Raw genomic sequence first — 18,385 nt, forward strand, 5'->3', positions numbered from 1 at the left:
TTCTGACAGCTGTTCAGGGACAGCCATCGTAAACTGGCTCTCTCACACAGAGGATCCGCTTCCTGAAAAGTAAACCTCTGTATCTGAGTCAGTCCACAAAGATTAAGTTAACATAACTAACGATGAATAGTCTGTTTCACCTACCATAAAATGAGTCAGATGAACTGAAATCTTAGAGCATTTATTTCTCCACCAACTACAAAAACAGGACTAGAGTAATGATTTCAGCTTACGCACATCGGCATGGGATATGTCAAAGGTAGGTGAGATGAATGCCACCCACAGCTCTCAAGTCAAGGGATATGACAATAGTGGAACAACCATAATAGCTTACAAGCGCTTGAAAGCAGAAAGCGAAACATTCAACTGAACAGATCCATGTGAATGGCACTTTTAAAATAATTGTTTCCTCTGCATTCTTGCATTACATACAGAAAAAAATCTGAAAAAGAAATTACAGGTATCAATTTCAATGGGTCTTTGTAAATTTTTTGAGCCTGACAGGAACCTGAGTAACTTAATTTCACAAGGAAACTGAGGTAAATATACTAGGCAGAGAGGCAAAACCATTATTATTTCATTATATAACACCAACATGTTTGGCCCTGCACAAGACATCCAGGTAACTGGCCTAAGAGTCATTTAAACGTTCTGAGTTGACGAACACAAGCTTTTTATGATTTAAAATACTTACAGAAGAGCAGACCAAATTGAGGCCTCATCACACAGGATGTTTAGTTTTGTTTTATTTATAAATTTGTTAAATTATTTTGCATTTTTTTCCTGGGGTTGTGTCTGTGCTTAAAGCAGGCTCCAGGATTTTCATAACACTCCATCTGCCTCAGAGGTGCTTGCTTAATTTTTGCTTCCCTAGACATTTTACACAATAAGCACACTAGTGTTAGAAATTTCTGTTTCTGAATTCTTCTGCAATATATTGCAGAGGAGTTAAACAGAAATCTTGAGCCCTGTTTGCAAAGAAATGAAAGACCTTAAAGATTTTAGGAAACCTTAAAATACACTAATTGCAAATACTTGAAGACATGCAACACATAACAGCCAACACTTCTCTAGATACTTCCTTTAGCTGTCAAAAAGAGATGTTTTGCAAGTCTCATGATGCTTAATCTCTAACACACTTCTCTCTCCTGGGAAAGAAAGTGTAACATCATGTAAAAATGAACCATGAGCCTCTCTCTCTTACAGTTTGTTCCTGATATATTCCCGATATCAATGCAAGTCTTACAAAATAACTGCCATGTTTGAATTGCAGTTCCATGGAAGTAAACTGCTAAACCTCAGGATTTCAAGACTCACCTACAAATTGCAAATCAGCATTATCCAAAACTACCATCAAACCATGTACAATGATGTGAGTCAGGTGAGGTACATAAAACATCAATCCATACAAAGACACTCACTGTAAGATACACTGTGAAGACAGAGGTTATTAGAAACATTCAGCTGAAATACCCACATTGTGTACTTGCTTTCCTTACAACATCTTTAATTACAAGGATATTGTAGATACATTATCATAAATCAACAAATCTGCTTCCACAGCGTGTTACTAAGCAACTGTAACCAAGACCTTGTGTAAATGAGATTAAAATTCCAAGGTAACAATACTCAAATACAACTTCACATTTAATAGCCAAAAAGAGTTGAATATGTTCATGTTAAAGGAAAAAGGTCTGTTTAGTTTTATGGTTGTTGAACTGGTTTAGATATATAGAAAATGTAAATCTGTGTGTATCAGTTGTAGGCTTTTCCACCATATAACAAACTGTGCAAAGATCTAACAATCTCACTATATTTTTCAGTTAAAATAACTTGAAACTTCTTCAAATGAGTTTCATTATTCATCATATGCATTTCATTCTTCTACTTAATGGTATCCAAACTATACAAAAATCAATACTACTTCAAATAATGTATTATTAGGTATTATTAAAACTCTTAACCAAAAAAAAAAATCATACACAGTGTGAAAGAAGAATACTGTAAAATAGTGGTTAATTTTTTTTGCTGCACTTATAAAAAAGCCTTTTTTCCAGTCATAAATACACTTAAGTACAAGCACCTTTCTAATAACTGTCTGCACCTGGTATGCATGTCCCCATGTCAGACATTCACTAGGCGTATCAAGTAACGTGAGGAAACTCCGGTTCAGAGTAGACCAGAATACCCTCTAAGCAAGAGAGGTTGTCATAGGCACGTGAAACCTTTCTGCCACTGTCAGTGCTGCCTTCCCACAGAGTTTCAAAGTTCACTTTACCTGACTTCATCCTGAATGTGACTAAATATTTTAAAAGGCAACTCAAGTTTGAGGATGACCGTGATTTTACTACTTTTGGCTCACAACAAGTCCTACAACAAGAGGAGTATTCATCTGCAATGGAGACAGAAACGTCCTGGAGGCAATTCGTTCCCTGTTCAGCCCAGTTTCCAGGATCTCAGGGCCACCACAAGCCCTTTCTGCTCCAAGTACATGTTCCATTTCTTTGATACTGCCTCCTTTGACACATACATGCATCTTTGCAAACAGTCTTGTTTTCTTTAAACCTACAAAAAGAAAAAAAGCCCCGCACTGCATATACACACCACCTGCTGGGGAGAAGATGAGAGAATAAACATGTGACAGACATTAATCACGATGCTTAATGCACTCCTAGCAGGCTCTCCGCTACCACGGCAAGGAGAATCATTTAACAACCTGTGTGGATGAAGCAGAAGGGGAAACTTGCCAGCTTTATTCACTCATGATTTTTAAGTGCTTCTGCCTGTTTGAAACATTTAAAGAACATATATGTGCAGAGCCCTTTCCGTTCTGAATTATCCTGCAGTGACACCTCGGTCCATACCCAGCCTTCCTGGAATGTCACATTTCTGTACCTCCCCGCTCTGCTTTCACCCAGGGTGAACTTTAACATACCACTGCTTTTTGCCAGTGGTACTGTGCAGGAAGTACTTCTCTCCCCATTACTTTACATATTTCTTGTCTTACAGAAATGGTTATGAGTCTTAATATTTTATGTCAGTCAAAATATAAATTAATCACATTCTCCACAATCCTAATGTGTACATCTTTTTGTAAGGCCAATAAAAGCTGCTCTGCTTACAGCAAGAATGAAATCAAACCATAACAAGATATTCCACTGATCACACGTCTCTCCCGCTGGGAAAAGGGTGACAAATTGAACACTCAAGAAAGTACAAAAGGCTGTCTTAATTCCTTCCATTGAGAAAACAGAATGTAGAGCAGGTAATGGCCTACTTCAATTATTTTTTTCAATTACTTTTCAGAGACCCCATCTACACTACTGTTAGCCTGTGATGGGAGAAGCTTAGGAGATATGAGCAACAGTTCTAAGTTGACTATTTGCAACCACATCTAAAAAGCACCTTTAACTTTTAAAAGGTCCCCTTCAAAGCAGTGTCTGAAAAAACCTACCACCATACTACACTTCACAAGGTATTTTTGAGTATTTAATTCTGTCAATCTTCCTTTAATATTATACACTTATGGCAAGGCCATTTCAGTCAATTGTCCTCACTTTTACTGGTCAGTCCTCAAAACAATGTTCCGGGACATGAAGAATTCCAGCACCCCAAAGACATGTACTGTTTTATAATATATTTGCCCATCAGCTTTATATAACTAATGTTATGGGTAAAGGGTATTCAACTATGACAATAACAGGCACTCCGCAAACAAATGAAATAATTGACAATAGTGCTCTTCAAGAGTTTCACTTTAAAATGATGGTACGAATGGCATTCTGACTCTGCATGATCTTTTCCTTTTGTGCGTTCAGCACACTCCTATTTTAAGGTCTGATTTTTTTATGGGAACAGCAAGTATTTTCTGCTTCTCACCCATCTATATTGCAAGGCTAACACAGCTGAGACGAATTCCTATGCATCAACAGAATTGTTTATGCAGGTCTACATAGCACAGCCTTCATGAAGATTGTGGCATATGGAAAGTCTTTCCAACTCAGATGTCTATTTCTAACATTACCCGATGGTTTCATATCCAGCGTCTTCCATGTTCTAAAGGTGTGATTAAGCCTCCCCTCTTCAAAAATAATCCCATCACTTCTTTGGGGAAACTGAAAGTTGCTTGACTATTTGTAGAGCTCTGAATGCTGATGTTTTCCTAGCTCTTGCCCATCTACTCCTTAATTTACTATAACCAAAACAGATGACTTTTTAGTATAGTTGCTTTGTAGCAAATATGAAAATGGTGCCATGAAGGCTTCCAGGGCCATTTATTTCTTTAAAGAAAGTGCCAGATTACTTCTTTTCCCTTATTTTGCTTTAGAAAAAGGACTTCTGAAAATTAACATGAGCATTCTCACAAGTTATACTGAAACGGAAAAAACTCTGCAGGAAGACAATTTACTATTAAATTGTATTGCTGACCATAATTGCCCAAAATAAAAATTACAAGCAACGTATGTACTGAAATGACTAACACCATTCTTCCCTGAATAAACATTTTCCAAATAATAATTTATTTTACAGCTCAGTATACTTTTTCACTATAGTCAGGATAGGAAAACAATACCATTAATATGTTTTTGGTTAGCACTTAGAGGTTTATTTTTTCCAGTCTAGAATTAAAAAAAGAAATTTGGTTTGGGTGAAAGTAGGTGTGCATACAGCTGTGAGGAAAAGTAGAGGAAGTTGTTTTGGTAAAATACACCTAAGGAAAATAAGTTCAACTGACAAAGCTAAATACTTTGTCCCTGAAATTAAGCATTCTGCTACTATAAAACCAACACAGTTAAAGTACAGATTCCTACAGAGGAAGAAAAAATAAAAAAAAAAAGAAAAAAAAAGTTGAAACTGGTAGATTCATGCAAAAAAATCTCCTGGTAAGAAATGGTCATGAAAGTTAAGCCATTTAATCAGTACAAGAAATCGGATGTTACTCTTTTGAGTTTCTCCTCCACAAAGACAATAGTCATCCTGAAAGAAAGTCTTCAGCACAAGGAGGAATTAATACAAGGCTTGACCAGCTTGTGTTCAGACTTCAGAATGTCTTTCCAAACTTCCTGAAGTAACAAGTACAGAAAGCCCTATTTATAAATACCTTTTAAGTTTTCCAACTTTCACAAAAACATTCATAGGAACCGAAGCAGCTTAGTGGCCTATAGAACAAGATGATCTCTTACACTTCAAAACAAACTCCAAAAATAATTCTCTGGCCATGCCAAGCAGTTCATAATTGATAAGTGCAAAACATTAACAGCACCAACCATCTATGTTATTACTGCTCAGAAGAATATCTATCTTCATCTCACTGGGGGGAAAAAAAAGTTTGCAATATACCCTTGCTTGCATTAGACTATCAGAAAAACTAATCACATACACTATTCTCATTTTCACATGACTCTCACCATACTTCTTAGCTTCCCCTCAAGCTTCTCATCTTCCTGGGGACACTATTTGGTAGCCTATCATTTCAGTGTACAGAAACATTCTTCAAGGGGCATAAAATTGAGTAACTGTATTTTTTCCAATTGTCCTGATATTTCTTATGAATTACTAACTTCATAACACTTTTAAAACCTTACTGCAAGTTCCTCAAAGCAGGACAAAGTCTTCAATACCTGCAGTGCCAATAATATATTTCATGTCATAACAGTATCTCTTACTCTATTCTGAATATCAGTTTATTACTGTTAAAATAATGACAGAATTAACAGAACTTAGACTGTGAGTACATATTCTGTGTCAGCCACTGCAAGAATTGAGACCTGGCTGCATGGAGAAGCATAAGATGGAGCAGACTGACCATTAACTCAACCAAAGCTCATCTACTTGCTCTTCCTTTTTCTTCTTCCAGCTTCTTCCATTCTTGTTAATATGGATTTCCAACATTCTGACACAACTGTAATATAAGCCGCATAGTAGTTTAACTAGTGAGTTACCTGAGAATGACTGTGTTTAATCTCCCTTTTGATCTTCAGATCAAAATAAGCCAAAAGCTTATGACATATCCTGACTGATCACTCACCATGACAGTACCCTGTTCCTAATCGAAGACTTAAAAACGCGACCATTTCAGAAATTTAGTTTGCTATTGCTAAATTGAAAAGCTCAACAAACATTTTTATAAATTAATTATTTCTCTTTTCCATTTTCCTTGCCTTCTCTGCATGCATGCTCTTCATTTTTTCCCCTTGTGTAAGTAAATATATCATCATCATTGTTAAGTTTCACATAATACTTATCTCTCAGTCTCATTTACTAGAGGTGTCAATTTCTTTCACATATTTCAGGGAATATTGTTCTTCTAAATACATCTTTTGATGTTTTTTTCTCCAGCTCCAGACTGGTTTTCCCTTTCCCCATTTCTGCTAACAATTTTGTGCTAACACCACAGTGTTTCAACCAGTTATGCTAATAACTGTTGTAACAAACTTCATCTCTTTTTTCCGATAACCTGACAAATTCCTACCAACTACTTCAAAATAAAATTTTCTGACCTTCCTATATTGTAGCAAGATTTACATCAAATACACCTACATGACGGGCCATTCAGCATCTATTTTTTAACAAGGTTTCTTTCAACAAGCATTCCTTCTCTTTATTCACCCCCTATCAATATCACTTCTCTACCATCCATCAAATACTAACATCAACAAAGGCACTAGCATCACTGTATCAAACAGCTGCTCAAAGAAAAAAGACAAAAAAAGAGGGGGGGGGAAACTTTTAGGAAGCTTTGCTTTTCTACACATATAAAATCAGGCAGGTTCTTTAAAACATGGACTGAACCTCCCAACATACCAAGCATGCTGCAAGTCCTAATGGTGGTAATCATCTCCTGGTCCAGTACCTACTGACCACTTCTGCTGCTAAAAATCCTCATACTGGCCCCTTTTCTTTTTGTATGACCTGGCAAATCCAGTCAGAAATTCCTTCCCTCTTGCATTTGCAGATGCACACAACCAATGGTACGCAACATGTGAACACCCTGCTCTGTTGAACGTATGCCACTCTATACCATTCAGCAGAAATAGTCCATGTTTTTTTTTTATTTAGACAATTTATTTCACCTTACCACTTCTCCTCTCCACAAACATAGCCACTTGCATTTTAATTATGTCTAAAATCAGCATTTTTTTAAAATCTTTCCCTAAGTATTTCTATGCATAGTTTTCTGATGTTAGAAGGAACTGCATCACAAATATTGAATTCTTCCAGTGTAAAACTGGAACAAAACAAAATAGAAACAGCTATTACCATTTAGTTTGCCAAGTTCAAAAAATACCTGAGGTATAACTAAATTAAAATGCAGCACAAACTTATTTTTAAATTTGTGAAATTGGCATTACACCAATACACCTGTGTGAAAAATGCTGCCATTTAGAGAGGCAGAACATGGACTACCTCCAAACATTTGCTCTCCTAAGGGGGGGGGGGGGGGGGGGGGAATCTAATGTGAATTTTTGAAACTGTGAAGCAAGGAGGAAACTTACACAGTTTCCATATAGTTCTACGTTTTAAGAAATCCTCTTTAAAGTGTAACTATGCACTTCCCAGAAAAGCCTTTGCAATATATGCTTAAATGATTACTGGCCAAATTAAAATCAGGTTTTCATCTTCGAAACTAAGCTGCTGTAGTCTTCTCTCAAGTGTGACACTGATCACACATTTTTGTGCCCTCCTCATATTAAGATGTTATGGGATCAGCAACCATCACACAATTCCACTGCAACCAAGAACAGGAAAAGCAGGAGAGACAGGTGGAGGAGGAAAAACGAGATTTTGCACTGCTCATCCTCCAGACTTTTCCTCCTGGTACAAATAAAAGTTACACAGGCAACATTAATTGAAAGCAAAGGAAAATAGCTTCGCCAACTCTGACACAACATCAACTCCAATATCAGAAGACAGAGTGAGGGAAAGAGAGAAAAGGACTGATCTGCAAATCAAGAAGGCGAATTAACTGTGCTTTTTTGGTTTTTTGAAAAAGTTGTGTGTGAGATGATATAACTAGAGGCAGCATGAACTGGTTGGTGTCATTTATATTCAGGCAAACCAGTTATTCAACAGGTATTTCACCCATCTCTTCTCACACAAACTTTTCCCTTGTGAGTCCTGTCTACTGTCTCCTTTTCAAGGAACTGCAACATCACACATCCAAACTCTGCCCTCAGTGTAACTTGTACAATCTCTAAATTTAGCAAATTTTCTGGAAGTACCCCACAATATTCAAAATTATGAAAATGACATTAACTGACCACTCAGCCAAGACTGTATGTTGTCTGGATAATTACAGTTAGTTTCCACTGACATTATATGTAAACAGCAAAACATGCTTCTTGACACCAAGCTGATTGACATGATGTTGTCATTCTCTATTGACATCACCAACTCTGAAAATTCAAAGTGACATGAAAGACTGGAACATATACCTATTTTTCTTCAAGCTTTATAAAGTATATAGAGTATATCACGACAGCAGGTTTACTTGCAACCACCAACATTCGCAGAGCCACACAGAACTTCAAATTCAGCAAAGTGAAAATACTTTTAAGTTCTTTGGCAAATATGATAGGAAATTCTATGGCTTAGAACATTTAAAACCCCAAACAGTTAAATCACAAAGCTGTTAACAAAACATACCATTAAGATTTCACAGGCTTGCTACAACTGGTTATTACCTCTTCCAAAGCTCAAGCTATGCAATGCAAATAAGTAAATGATTCAGAATCACAAAATTTAATCTATTGTTCTTGTTCTGTTGCCTAAATATTTTAGTAAATATAATGAAACAAACTTCATCAATCTTTAGGAATGAGTACAGAAAGTAATAGCTATTACAAAAAATCAAGATTATGTTGAGCATCAACAGTGGCTAAGATACCAGCAAGCAAAGAAAATCCCTCTTAATGAAACTGTGTCTCAGTAACTACAGCCCCCTAAGAATATATGTTCAATATGTTCTATGACTACAGGTGCTGAGAAGATGTGCATGTTCTTCCTTGGAAAAATTATCTGCAGTCTACAATGGCCAATGATCATGCAAACTAAAAACACCTATTTACTTGAGCCAAGACATAAACTGGCAGTAGATCAGGATTCCACACAGTAAGGATTTCTACGAGCATTTCTTGCAAATAGCTTTGAATGTCATGTTTACTGCAGTCTTGCATAAAAATAAAGTGTATAATATTCATTTGCATATTTTCTATTTATTTGCCCCAGCAACATCCTAAGTAACACTAAATTGTAATTTTCCCTTTGGAGCAATTACACCAACGGGCAGAACATTAAAACACATTAATTCCAAACACAGACCCTATACTCACATCAGGTACTAGACGTGACAGTACTGATTAAATGCAGTCGGCGAATTCACCTGCTCTGGAGAAGAAAAGGTAACAACTCATCTCCCTCGGGGTAGTTTTTCTATTCCATTTGCACCAGCAGGGAAGCAGGCTGGCTGCAGCTAAGCTGGAGTGCTCCATGGTGCTCTCCATAGCTTACAAAAATGCAAACCAAGGGACCTCTTGGAGCAGAGTCCTCTCCCTGCACACCCACCAGCACGTGCGTGTAAGGTGCCATATGCAGGTCTTGTTCAAATGTGAAATCAGGACACAGACAACTGAACATGTTGAAATGGAACCTGAGAAATATCGTTGCATCCCATTGCTTAGACACAATCATGGGGATCAAAACACAGCTCAACTCTTCCCAAGATTTGAGTGTCTGTGATGATTATTCTTTAGTAATTTCTTTGCAACTAACCACCATCCACCTCGTGCACAGTATTCAGCAACTCTGACAAAGTGTTCTCATGTGCCTTCTTCAAACAGTTTAGAGATATGCATCAAACACCTTTCAGACACTCAAATATATGTTGCCTAAGAGGCTCCATTAGCTGTTCTAGCAAGTAGACTTGGCTTCTTGTCCTACTTTCCTTTTCCTTACTGGATACCACCAATACTAATTTGGACTTAATACTCAATTAACCAAGTAAGACACCACAGGACCGAGCAAGGAGGAATGGATGTTTCCTCTACAAGAGTACTTGTAGCTGTTCCTCATATTTAAGCAGAGCTTGTATAAATATCCACAATGATTACACTCTTGCACAATTTTATTTTCTTTCTTATGCAGATCTAGCACTCCAGGAATAGGTAGATAAGAAAAAGTACTTCACTCATTCATCACTGCTCACTACAGAAGGGAAGGCTGCATCAGACCACGCAGGTACATACAATACCCTTCCAGGCCTTCAGCTAGCGACCTGGGTGATGAAATGAAGATTACACTTATTAAATTTGCAATGTGCTTACAGGCTGTCTGGTGGGAGGGTTGATAGGAGGGGGCTGTAAGCACACTAGAGAACAAAATTAGAATATAAAATGAACTTGACAAATTGGAGAAACAGCCTGGGGAAAAATGGAGATTTAGTTCAATGAGAACCAAGTGGAAGATTCTGTGCTCAGCCAAGAACAATTAACTGCTCAGATAATGGATAATAACAACTGCTGAGGTTGCAGTTCTGCATAGAAGGAGAAAACTGTAGCCCACAACAATCTGAATACGACTTAACAATAGGTCGGGTTTTGCAACAAAACCAAAAAAAGTGGCAAAGACTGTACTGGGACTTAAGAGAAAAAAATATATGTGAGTTGCACAGGCACATTTGCTATTCTACCAGCTCTGGTAATGCTCCGCTAGGCACTGCAATTCAAAGTCCAAATATATACATATATATATATATATATATTTACACACACACACACTCTCACTCTCCATTTGGAGATAACTGAAGGTAGAGAAACAAGAATTACCAGAAAATACAATCTGTGAGGAAAGAGTTAGAGCTGTTTTGTTTAAAGAAAAGATGGCTGAGGGGAAACACAATAACTGTTTTCAAATACTGGAGTCCATGCTTATGGGGTGCAGAACAAGAAGTAACGGCCTTAAATGACATAGGTGTATTTGGCTCTGCTTTGAGGCCCTTAACAGCTGTTTTTTAGTGGTTGTTATTTGCATTACTCATTTTATACTACATCGTAAGAGGAAAGTCGTCGATACATAAAGTTAATAAAGTGACAAAGTGCAAATCCTTACCTTTATTTCTTGCCTCTCTGCCAAGTTTTGCATGGGAGTTTTTGGGTTGTTCCTTTTTATAAGAATGACCATTTTGGGTTGACCTATATAATAGCTACTTTTGATCAAATCTAATGATCAGAAACTGCTTAAAAGCCCAAAATGAGAAAAAAAAAAAAAGAGGGAAAAAAAAAAAGTAACTGGCTGTAAGGTTAACCATGCCATAAAACAATCCTCCTCAACCTAAGCTCACTGTTATCCTTTTTACACTAAATAAGTTGTTGTTCAGTTGAAGATGGAGAATTAGAAAATAAAAATCTGTTTACTCTGTTCGCTCTCTTTACTACAACTCTTTGAAGTGGCTTCATCCTATTTCAGAAGGATTATTCTTGCTGCTCCTAACCTCCTAATTTTCTTTCTTCCTGCCATATTTAAACTGAGAAATAATCACCTGCTGAAATCACTACTGAAAAATAAGATAATGCTAGTTATGCTTAGAAAGTATAATATCATCATACTCCTAGTCACCTTCTAGAAGTTTTCTGACTGGTAGGAAGAAAACCCACTCATGTTTCACGGCTAAACGCAAACTTCTATACACAAGTTCACCTTTCAGGACAATGGATTCCATTTAATGGCCACGTTCATCCACTGATGACAAGCAACTGCTTCCAGCCCATCTCACTGTCCAGAAAGTTGTACCGTGTTCTTACCATTTCCAAGCTGGTATAAAATAAAACTTTGGCATTTTTCATCCATCCTCTATAGTATCTTAAAAAATATAAAGTTGGACTGCACTTGCAGATTGAAACTGTAGTACAATTCTTCTAACAACATCACTATATTTCAAATGTATTTGTGTATCTATTTCCTACTGGCATGAGTTAAAAAGAAATTAAATCTAGAAAAAATAAAGTGATGATGAGTTTTTCTCCATGTCAATAATCTATGCTAAGACTGATGACAGTAGATTTAAATTTCAAAGTTATGTAATCATTCCATATGTTGACTGTCATAAATAAAAACTTGAATGAAGCTAGCCTGTGTGCAGGAAATTAGCAAAATTTTAGATACTAAATATTTCAGAAGGATTTATTCCAATAGCGAGGTTGTTTGCCTTTGGCAAGAGGGTATATCAGGTCTCCAGAAGCTTAAGCTATTAGCTTTTGCAGAAATTAAAAAATACATCTCTGTCAAATGTGTTCACACATGCAGGAAGTCTGTTTGCATCAGCAGGTATAGCTAATGTGGAGAGAACATTCCAAAAATATGCATTTCAGCTTCTACATTTTGCATAAAAAGTAGTCGTGTGTTTTGGTCTAGTGAATCTGTCAAAAAAGTATTTATATGAATATTCGTAAGAATAAGTTACCATATAATCATCCTACATGATTCAATCATTTAACAAGCTCGAGAACTAGTACACAGATGGTTAGTTGCCAAAATGCCATTCATTTCCTTGCATCATCTTGGTTATTTGCAGCTGAGAAGAATCAGCTCTGAGTTTGCAAATAATAATAACAACAATTTTTCTTCTTATAATTTCCACATATATTAAACAAGTATTTAATAATCTCTATCTGCAGATATTAAAGTGGAATAGGGGTTCAGATTTGCATTAAAGACACCTTGATTTAACAAATCATAAATCATCAGATTACCCAAGCCATTTTAATTGTCTTAACCCTTCTTTTACTATCTATATGCACATTCAGAGAGACAAAGCGCAGCTCATTCACCTGCATTAGGCAATGCATAGCACTTTGTTGAACTGCAAAACTGGACTACAAGTCTGAGCCCGTAATTTCATCAACATTATTTCACAAATCAGGCAGCTCCCTGGCAACATGGCACATCTAAAGGCACACAGCAAGTAAAAGGCAAGACTAAAGTTGTAAGGCAAACCTAGAAGTGCCCACGTGCTATGCACCTACAAGCTTCAATATGTTGCATATGAGGCCTTTCAGATGAAATATGAATGCAAGTAAAGTGAGAAACAATATCATAAGTCATGAGAGTACTGTCCTACTCGGAGGTCCCAGCTGAGATCAAAGCACAACATTCTAGGCACCATGCAAAAAAGCAGAGAGAAACTATCCTGATTCAAACAGCTTACAAATTATATAAACAATAAAAAAGATAGATTGTATAATCTTTTCTTTAGAAGTAAGAGCACTGAAATACTTAAAGGAAACAGATCAAGAAACTTCATGGAAAATCTGCAATACAAAGATCATTCTTTTCAAAGTCATATTATACACAAGCACATGTAGACAAAGTTTTCCCTTATAACCCAGTTGCAAAATCTTTCATAAATCTACAACTTACGAAAGCAGTATCAGAAGTGCAATACCAGGAAACTCAGCTTCTTGACCTGTACCAGTTCTATGACGTCAGTAGCCCAGCCATTACTTTTGGCATCAGTGTATCCTTATCACAAGGAACATATACAACCATTTAGCTGGAAATGTGACAAGCTGCCCAACAAAAAACTTGCCCTTAAAAAAATGGAATCCTGCATTTACAAATATTTCTGGTCTTTTCTAATGGACACTGAACTAAAGTATTTCACAATATATTCCTTCTTGGTTCACTAGTTCCTGTTAATCCATCTGACTTTACTCTCCTCCACCAAAAGCATAGTTTGAACAGTCACAAATCAGTATCTTTTTCTTATATTAATCGAAACATAATTATGTTTTACAGTTAAAGTAACATTTGGGTTTTTTTCCTAATAATGCAACAAAAAATATTAATTTCAGCACCCAAAAAAAAAGAGTGGAATTCTTTCAGTTCAAAGGTTAAAATATATTTTTAAAGTGCCTCATCTAACCTGTGAACTAACAGATAGAGAAATTATCGGAGAATCGTGCCTTTTGACTCATTCTTACAAAAAGCTAACTAATAGTTCATGGTATTGCTCTCCCATTCAAATTAGTGCATACTTCTTCACTTTTATCTACAAATTACACTCTCATTGATGGATGACCTCAATAAACAGTCTAACAGTAATTGCTCTTTGTCAAGTGCTTGTAGGTGTTTGTATTCTTTTCTTCGTAGATTTTCTGATCAAGCAGTGTTTAACATAAAAATGGATTTGCCTTTCACTAATGGACACTGAGTAAGACACATAATTTGAAACACTATAATGGCATCTGCTTTGCAAATAAGTAACCTTTGAGATGCAGGAGTACTGTGTCAAAATACGGTAATTTAAATCAACTGTATTTTCAAAACACAGTTTTGAAGGACATTAAAGTTCCTTGAAACAAAAAACCCACACTTTGGTCTTCCCTTAGTGGATCCATAGAGCACTTAAAATTATTTAGATTATTTATTTAAAATATCTCTATTTAAAAAAAAAGTGCACCCTTACATTTACTTAATACGATTGATAATATATATTAGATCTTCTCTCTTTAATAGAAGAAACTCATTCTTTCACAGTTTTACATTGCTTCTTACTGTTTCATACATCAGATTTGAGGGTGATTTCAAAGACAGGATCTTTTTTTTTTTTTCAAGAATCGTTATTACAAAGCTCATTAAAGCAACTACTAGGAAGAATAGCACCTGAATGGTACATAACACATCCATCATCCTTATTCCCCCTCATCCGTAAATAGAAGGACACACCATGTAGCTTAACTACATAGATGAAAAACTCTCCTAAAACAGAAGTTAAATATGCACAGCATGGAAACATCAATGGAAAGCATCGAAGAGACTTTGTAACAAACAGCATTATTAGACAAGTAAGGATCCGATTACCTAGGAAAGATCAAGCAACCAAAGTATCACCACTGAAATTTAACCACAAAAAAATCAGGTAAAAGGCATCAAAGTATTATCAGATTTTTAATCACTGTAAAGGATGTAAGTCTGTATTCAACTCAAATAGTATCAAAAGCAGAGTCCCATCTAGGACCAACAACTTTTAGGTTAGTCTTGACTTGTAGCGTGCCACCTGTTGAAGTATGAATCTCCCTTCCTACAGAGCTTTCTCTACAGCATCTAAGCCTGGCAACCGACCACACTTTTTTACAAGAGGTCTCATACACTGTAGAGCACTTCAAGGAAAGCTAGAAATGTATGTGTGTAACTCAGTATGTTTCTAAAGTAATCTAAGTACCACTGTGCACATTGAAACAGGTGTTTCAAGTTTTGGCAGGACAGCAGTTTTTATAACAAAACTCGTATTTTAGACAGATAGGCACTGGTTGGCTTCAATTTTAGCCTGGAAGAAATGAGCATATGCCGTTGAACTATTCTGTGATGGCCAGCCATAGACTGTCTATCTCAACATGAAACAAGTATTTTGAGTATAAGATTATTTCAGAAAAAATTACAATGTGCCTATAGTTTCAAAATTCTGCCTCTTAAAACATGTTTTATGTAGGTAAAGGTGAAAATAATAACAATACATGAATAACACATAAGATCACATTTGATTCCAAATTCTTTAGCGATATCCTGTTAACAAAGCATATTATAAATGTTTCTAAAGATTAAAACATACTGAAGTGCACTTAGCAAATCTTAGGAGCATGGCACAAAGAACAATAAGCACCTTTTTTCTACATGTATCAAAATGCTCTACTGCAGTATTTGCAAGCCAAACCCGAAAGCACCCTTCAAATCCACACAACAACAAAATCTAAAAGTGGAATACAACATGGTTATACTCTACAACCAAAATTAATCTATTTTTCAAAATCTAAGAGAGAAGCAAAATACGAAATAGCATGAAGCACTAGAAGTAGGGATTTTGTAAACATCTAGCTTAGTAATCTGAGATATGTGAACAACATAACAGTTTTAAAAATAGGTTGCCACAATCTCTAACAGGATATTATCTCTGGTAAACTACACAACCAAGCAGCACTTTGTTTTCTTATTACAAAATGCTGATCAGGTCCATAACCCTGAACTGAGAGCTGCATAATGGACAACTGTAATCCAGCAGGCCAGTAATGAATGTAATAGGAGTCAGCACCAGATCCAATGCTTTCTGGGAGGGAAGGACCTGTATGCTGAGATCTGATATTAAAACACTGCCTAAATATATCAAATATTTTCATCTTCTATCAATTCAATACAAGTAGACTACACCATCTGAAAAGATACTAAACTACTCTAGACTGCTACATCTCTAGATTAAGCATGACAATACCTATTTCACAATATCCATGGCCAGGTCTTCTTTTCATGTGCATTTCTGCAAGACTTGACATTAACAATACTTACGCATTGCAATAAGGTTTCTTTTCATATCCTTTGTAGTTATTCATGTTCAGAGCCATTTTGCAAACTTCACAGTGGAAACATCCTTTATGCCAGTACTGTAAAGAACCATAAAGTAGAATTACTTACTATACTGATGTTTTGAAAGCTATGTTAGTGTACGGTAAATGTAAAAACACAATTACACATCAATATTTTGGCCATGCATTACAGATCTCTGTAAACTAAATCAAAAGAATTACTTTCACACGAAACTAAAGGTGCTTCTGAAACACTCTCAGAAATGTAAATTCTCTGCTAAGGTGAATGCCAAGACCTCCGCACGCTGACCTTGCCAGGATTATTTTAAATATATCTGAAGCAGGAGTTTGACATTTTGCCTCGTTAAAGAAAAAACAGCACCGCTTGCTAAGAATGCAATACTACGCGAATAAAATCACTAATGTGACGACTGGCATTTTGGTACGCTGAACAGACACTAAATTTAGCACATAATACGGTATTTCCCTCCGGCAGCTCCTACCGCCTTGCCTTGCCGGGGCCGTTAATTTAGAGCATCTATCACAGCCTCATTGCTGTTATTTACGGAGCGACCGCGCTCGCCGATAACCAGCATCACCGGGAGACATCCCCGAGGGACGGGCTGTCGCCACCCCGGTGCCCCGGCCGCCGTCCCCGCCGAGGCGGCCATGCCGTACGGGGCAGCCGAAGCCGCCCCAGCTCGGGGAGGCACCGACAACTACAGCCGGGCGGGGGCCGCCTACAACTTCATCCCTCAGGGAGCCGGGGGGGGCGTGGGGACCTGCCGCCGGCTACAGGCGCCGTCACCCTGAGTGCACCGCAGGGGCTGTCCGGCCCGCCGCGGCCCCGCTCGCCCCCCGCCCTGCGCCAGCACGGTGACACGGCGGTTGTCGCCCGGCGGTGGCGGCGCGGATACCGGCGCAGCGGCAGCCCCTGAGGCGCTGCGTTTGCCACCTGCCGGCTCGCCCCGCTCCCCCACCGGCCCGGCCCTGTCCGCCCCGCCGGAGCCGAGGGGAGCGGGGCGCAGGGCGGGCACGCCCGGGAGGAGCCGTCCCCGCCCGCCCGCGCCCCAGCACCTTGTCCAGGCAGTTGACTTTCTCGGTGGGATAGACCACTTTTCCACAGCGGGCACACTGGGGGTTCATTTTGCGGCTCCTCTCGGGCGGCGGCTCCCGCGGGCGGCGGCGGCCGAGGCTGCTGTGCGGCGGGCTGGGCTGGACGGGGCTCCGGGCGACCGATCTACCATCCCCTGCCCTGGCGGGGACGCCGGGGGGGGGGGGTCCTCAGCGGCTGCCGGCGGGCGAGGAGGTCATCGGCGGAGGCTGGGGAGGAAGCGGCGCTCCAGCTGACTGCGGCTCGGCAGCATGTGTGAGTGGGCGGGCGGGGAGTCGGTGCCTGTCGCCCCCGCCCGCTCGCCGCCCCGCCGCCGCCGCCCGCCCCCGCCGCCTCCTCCGTGTGCCTGCGCGCTCGGCTCCCCGCGCCGCGGGCTGGGTGACTCAGGCCGAGCCTCGCGCTGCAGCCCCAAGTCAAGCCAAGCCCACCGGCGCGGCGCGGCCCGCAGCGAGGGGAGGGAGGAAGGGGAGGGCGAGCTCCGCGCCGCAGCCGCCCCGAGCGGGGCGAGATGGCGGGATCCGCGCCGCCGCCCTGAGGCGCAGAGGTGGCAGGGAGAGGGCGCTGGGCTGCGGCCGCCTCCTGGGCGCACCTGCCCGAGGACCGCTGAGGCGGCGCCGGCCCCTTGCCCCGGCGGGAAGGAGGGAGCGAGGGAACTGAGGCGCTGCCGGGACCGTGGGGGAGCTCGGCCGTTCCCCGAAGTTAGGCCCCAGGCCTGGCCATGCGCCGGCGGGCACCTGCCGGGCGGGGCGGCAGCGCCGTGCGGGGCCGGCGTGGGGAGGGGGGGCGGCGGTGCGGGGCCTCAGCCTCACGGCGGTTTCACACGCAGCCGCGCGGTGCCCGTTAGCGGGGTGAGGAACGTCCGCACGTTCTTCCAGCGTTGTACCCCCGTTAGTTGTCAGGCTCCGTGTTGCTGCCTTTCGAG

At 39.6% G+C, this 18,385-nt stretch overlaps 1 protein-coding gene across 3 annotated transcripts in view; it reads right to left on the reverse strand.

The window, feature by feature from the left end:
• The window catches only part of NEBL (nebulette), a 270,611-nt gene extending 252,688 nt beyond the window's left edge, over window positions 1-17,923 (reverse strand). Inside the window, exons 1-2 of one of the 3 annotated variants that reach the window (XM_075746339.1) lie at window positions 17,427-17,923; window positions 16,333-16,427 (exon numbers count right to left, since the gene is read on the reverse strand). In XM_075746339.1, coding sequence (XP_075602454.1) covers window positions 16,333-16,427; window positions 17,427-17,495 — 164 coding nt within the window. In that variant the 5' untranslated portion in view covers window positions 17,496-17,923. The remainder of the gene's footprint in view (window positions 1-16,332; window positions 16,428-17,426) is intronic. The other 2 variants (XM_075746338.1, XM_075746329.1) reach the window with 2 other exon arrangements.
• Window positions 17,924-18,385: the final 462 nt, after the last annotated feature.

Source organism: Balearica regulorum, chromosome 2 (genome assembly GCF_011004875.1).
Source record: "Balearica regulorum gibbericeps isolate bBalReg1 chromosome 2, bBalReg1.pri, whole genome shotgun sequence".
Taxonomy (NCBI): domain Eukaryota; kingdom Metazoa; phylum Chordata; class Aves; order Gruiformes; family Gruidae; genus Balearica; species Balearica regulorum.